Source organism: Morone saxatilis, unplaced genomic scaffold (genome assembly GCF_004916995.1).
Source record: "Morone saxatilis isolate NCDOM2014 unplaced genomic scaffold, NCSU_SB_2.0 Contig6, whole genome shotgun sequence".
NCBI classification, from domain to species: Eukaryota; Metazoa; Chordata; class Actinopteri; family Moronidae; genus Morone; species Morone saxatilis.
The window spans coordinates 13,906,861-13,912,471 of record NW_023340206.1 but is presented as its reverse complement, the minus strand read 5'-3'; the positions used below and the strand labels follow the sequence as shown (position 1 = coordinate 13,912,471).

Here is a 5,611-nt window from a genome sequence, read left to right as displayed (position 1 = left end):
ATTGTGCTGTTAGCTGGATAACGTCAGCTTGGCTGCTAACATAGTAAAATACTGTCAGCTAGCTTCCTCCAGACTCCCGGCGCTGATGTGGCTGGTTTGTTGTTTGTTACTTTGCCGGCTGGCAGATAACGGATATCGTTATTCAGCATTGGGTTGCAGCTAGCTGGCTAACATTATCGTTAGCAAAATACTTTCTGAGTGGATATGTTAGTTGGCTAACGTTAGCTTCCCCAGCTATCCATGATACTGACTGATGTATTCTGACAGTGTTGATGTTAGCCAACAATAAATGATGTAGCAGTACAATGCTAACAGTAGCTTTCTACTAGCCAAGCGCAATGTGAAGTAGTGGCATCCAGCTAGCTAACTGTAGCTAAGCTAAGCTGGGGTTACAACCAAGTGTGACATCACCCATCAGTTTGTGGAGAATCGTTCTAAAGCCTTGAGTTTGGCGTTTTTGCCGCCGCCATGCCAGCAGAGGTCACGTAGTGCGAGTTGAGCTGCTCTCATTGTTGGTTTGGAAACAATATTCGTTAACGTTACATTTAGAAGCTTTAAGAACAAGAAGAAATCAAAGAATGTGTTTAATCTGCTCTTTTATAAAGATTAGTCCTTAGTACTGCGTCAGTTAACAAACTTCAGAGGTCAGAACAGCAGCTTATGTAAATGTCAGCAGCTACCTGCCTGGATCCAGACACCTGCAGACTTCTTCTTCAGTGGTGTTTATTTATCATCGAAGACAAGAGTAGTAAAAGCCGTTGTTATGATTCATATTGTGGACTCGGAGGGAGTTTAGGTTCCTGATGGTTCTCGTTAGAACCTGTATCCTGTTCTGATCACCGACACAGAGAGTGTACAACATTGGCCACGATCGGACTGAATATATTTGGTAGTGATGATATGAATAATGAAGTATCATCGGTACCAAAGTGAGCAGTGTTTGTGGCTCCAGGCCGGTAGCTGCTCCAGGACCAGGTGTTGTTTTCCAGCTGCTAACATCTGTCCCTCTACATGGCTTTCAGAGATCAACTGCTGCTGCCCTCTGTGACCTCACCACTGAGGTCCTGAGAACCATTAATGCCACAGAAAACGCAATGGTCGAGTACGGCCTCTCAGAGCCGGTCGACAGATCCCACTTAGTAGGCACTGACGTTAAGCAAGCAGATGATGCTTTCAGGGAACTTGAGGAAAATGTAAGCTTCAATCATAAACTGCTCGTTTCCCCCTAACCTCTTTTTGTCCAAAGGTCAAACTAAGCAGAATCCTCCCGCCGCGTCTGAAGCATGATTCAAATGTCTGGACTGGCTTTACTCTCCCCGGCTGCTGTCTCACCAACAGGGCTGGGTATCTGTAACAAACCGGGTCCGGTCTGGTCCGGGTCCGGGTCCAGGTCCGGGTGAAATTCCAGTTCTCAGTGATGTGTTTACGGTTGTTTAACCTCCTAATTACCATATTAAATTAAAAGAACAAAAACTGATAATAATAAAATATTGATCACGTGATCATTTCCCTTTAAGATACTTTTTACAATCAGCTGATGATTATTAGTGGATTTCACCATCACTGTTTTACAGTCATACGCAACCCTGTTGTTGTTATTATTATTGTTGGGTTATTGTTGTTGTTGTTGGTGTTTAGGTGTGTTAGCGCCCTCTCAGCTGACACAGGTGTGTGTATTGTGTTACCTGTCCAGGTGTACATCGCAGCCGGTCAGTCGTATGAACTGGAGACGAAACTGCGGCGACTTGAGCAGAGCGCCAAGAACCGCTTCGGAGGGACGACGGACTCAGAGCTGTCGGAGCTGGAGGACGTGGTGGCGCTGACCGCCGCCAGAGTCCAAAGCGCCGAGAGCGAGGTGGGCGGGGACACACACCTGTATGAAGTCCACCTGTACAGTTACCACTTTCAGGAGATGTTTTACGATCAGAAGAATCTTATAAATACAACAAATTATAATAATAATAATAAAATAACCGTCAACAGTTCACTAATAATTTATGTAGAATATCTGCCTGTTTAGCTATCAGTGTAACTCACTAACGAGATGGATTCTTTATTAATCCCTGAAGGGAAATTGGCTAAGGGTCAGGGTCATCAGTTGACTAATAATGTAAACATTCAATGAAAACAGTTTCACAGAATTCTTCCGTCAGGAGGAATTAATAGAATAATAATGAGATTGTTTGTTTATTAGATCTCATAATGAATTATGGGATGTTGTGATATTGATGTATTTATTATTGTTTTCTCTGCAGGTGTCGGATATTGAGAGTAAGATCGCTGCTTTGAACGTTGTAGGATCGAAGAAGAAGGTCAGATTGTTAAATATATTAAATTGATTACAACATGATCAATATTACTGTCAGTAATTATTAGAAAATATTCTTCATTTACTTTATTTAAAACTATTTAAAACTACAGAACATTCATATGGAACTTTGTGTTGAACTGTAAGAAGTTATAATTATGTAATTTTGTCAATAAAAGATTTGTATCTCATAAAAAAGATTAACTGTGAATGTATATTAAATTAAATATATATAAGTATATTGAATATAATTGACTCTAAGCCCCGCCCATTTTAGGACTTCTGTTAACGAGCTAGCTAATCTGCATCAAACATTAGCTAGATAATTAGCTGCTCAAGATGTGACTACGTCTTTTATTTTATTCGTTTTTAATAAAGTTTCTTTGAATAAAAACAGGTTTCTGGAGCTCATCAGAGGAAAAAATCAACACAAGAGTTCTGCAGTAAGAAATACTTTTTATTATCACTGTAATAAATGTAAACAATATGTTGACACAATCATTGTTTTTTATTTATCAGAGGGTTCAAAATACAAACATGTTTACAGATGTATGAACAGTAAACTGACTGTGTTGTTGTTGTTGTTGTTGTTGTTGTTGTTGTTGTTGACAGAAAACACAAACGGAGCTCAGTGGAAATCAAACAACATGTACTAAACCTGCTGGAACCAGCTGAGAGCAACACAAAGCTTGTTGTTGTTGTTGTTGTTGTTGTTGTTGTTGTTCATTTACACTTTAAGATTAAAGTTAATCAAACTAAAATAATACAAATTCAGATTAAAGAATGAAAAATGTGTGAATTCAACATTAATCTTCTTTTTCCTTTTTGGCTCTAAAATTAATTCCTTTATTATTATTATTATTATTATTATTATTGTTATTATTTAATAAAAATATACTCTTGTCCTTCAAAAGAAAAAGAAAAAATAATATAAAATAAAACAATGTAGAATTCAAAGTAAAGATATTAAAGAAATAATTAAAATCCACAACCTTTTTTTTTTTAGATAAAACAAATAAAGAACATTAATTTAGTTTAATTACAGTTAAAAAAGGATTCTGATGTGAAATTACACTAAAATAGTTTAGTTAATTATTTAATAAACTGAATAATCAGAATTATTAATATGAAAAATCTGAGTCTTCAAATATTTTACAAAGCTTTAAATTGATGTAATCTTGGCATCTTTGAGCTTCCGTAGATTTAAATGATCAGCTTTTTAACAGAAATAATTGATTTGTTACATGTCTTCAGCATTTCACACAATGATATCAATGAATTCCAGGATAACAAGAGACAAATCTATTGATCGACTGCTGATCGTAAAGAGGATGCTATTGATCAGTATTGGTAATATTGACGTTTAGAAGAATAAAAACGTTTAGTTTGATGGATGTATTGATTATAGATAAAAGGAAATACTGTATTGATGATGTTGATATCCGTGTCGGTGTTCGGCTCTCTGATCAATAAACAATCAATAAAAGACTGATTGAGTCTGGATCCTTCTTTTATTTTGAAACTGGTGACCGGATACAGTATTCAGTCAAACTAACGGAAATGACAACAAACTCAAATAAACGACTGCCCTGGTAACCTTCAAAATAAAAGCCCGTATGAGTATTTTCATACTGGAAGAGAAACAAACGGTTATTAATGATTGATAATGATTGATAATTGATTATTGATGAGTTTATGATTGAGTCAATTCAATATTAAAATAACAGAATCAAATCAATCAAAACATAAATATAGTTTTATTATTTAAAAATATTATTATTCAAATAAATCAGAATGTTTTAAACATCCGCTTACTATTGTAAATTAACTGTTTTTATAAAAACATTTATTAAATCAATAATTTAACATTTATATTTGTTTCCTTCAGTCATAAACACTATATTTTGTTTTTATTATTATGTCTGTAATATTTTAACCTTTAATTTAAACAATCATTATTGTTCTTTATTATTATTATTAATAATAATTATTGTTTTTATTATTATTATCTTTAGGTTAGGGTCCATTAAAACGCCTCGAATATATATGGGCTTGCCCACTCCACCTCCTCGGCCGTGTGCCTCGGGGGATGTGAGTATTAATGCTGACTGGGGGGGGTAGATCATTTAACTAACATACTCCTCGTGAGCAAGCCAGGTCTCAGTAAGAGCAAAGTAAATCAATATCAAATCTGATATTAATTCATTCACTAAACAGCTGTAGAGGACAGAGATGCCTGATGGTGTTTAATGGTCCACATTTCATTCTTTTACTGGTTTTGCTACAGAGGAGTTAGTTTAATTATTAGATTCGTTAGATATTATCAATACTTGATGCATCATTATATGTATGATTTATATTAAATGCATGTCAATAAATTCATTCAAGTGTTAAAACCTAAAGAATAAACAGATTTTACAGATTTTTTTCACATAATAATAGTAATACATTAAAGAACATAATGATTATTAATAGGATTAATGCTTGGCTAACTTTGTGTGTTTTTCTCTATAGTCGTGGTAAAAAGCTGTAGAGAGGAGCCAAGCTTTGCAGGTATTACCAAGCTCTCGTCGCTTGTTGAGAACCAGCTTCCAGTTGTGGTTTGGAGGCAGAACCCTTTCGTCTTACATTTAAGAGTAGTTGTTCTTGTATATGAGGTGTTGTCTTGTTTTTGTGAGTAAGTTTTAGTTTAGTTAGTGTACTTGTGGATCAGGGTATTGTCCTGAACCATTCTCTTGTTAGTTATTGCTGCTATAGCCTTTAGACTATCGTTGGGTATTTCCCCATGAATGCACCTGAGCTTCCTCTCTTGCTCTCCTCTCATCATCTTGTTTCTGCACTCAAAAATTGCATGTTCCATGTTGTAAGTTGGTGTATTCGAGACTTTTGACACTGTTGTTCTTCCCTCGGTATTGTTCTGTTTGTGCTTTATCGTCCTGTCAGTTTTGCTGAGATTGTGATCCTGGTTGGAGCCTCTGCATGTGGGTCGCTGGTCTAGGTGGGCCATGGTGGGCATTAATTTGCACTGATTTTAATTTGCTGTTTGTGATTGATTGATGTTGGTTATTTGGTTTTGTGTTGACTATTGTTGTTGTCTGGCGAGTTTTGACTGTTGTTGGTCGTGCTTGCTCGCTTGTCTGGGTCCTGTGTCGTCCTGCTGTGTCCTGCTGTGGTCGTTGTTCCACCAGTTCTTGTTTTCAGAGATATGATAGTCATGCGAGTCATTATTATTTTTTTTTGTTTATCATTTAATTTTTTTTTTGTAGTTGTTGCTGCTGTTGTTGTGTTACATTTCTGTTCTGA

General features: G+C 36.0%; 1 protein-coding gene across 1 annotated transcript in view; it reads left to right on the top strand.

Moving 5' to 3' along the window:
* Positions 1-3,150, top strand: part of mlpha (melanophilin a) — a gene marked incomplete at its 5' end in the record, with an annotated part of 7,498 nt that extends 4,348 nt beyond the window's left edge. The window contains 4 exon segments of the mRNA XM_035677946.1: positions 1,694-1,855; positions 2,256-2,312; positions 2,706-2,751; positions 2,921-3,150. Of these exon segments, the coding sequence (XP_035533839.1) occupies positions 1,694-1,855; positions 2,256-2,312; positions 2,706-2,751; positions 2,921-2,964 (309 nt within the window).
* Between the last annotated feature and the right edge of the window lie 2,461 nt (positions 3,151-5,611).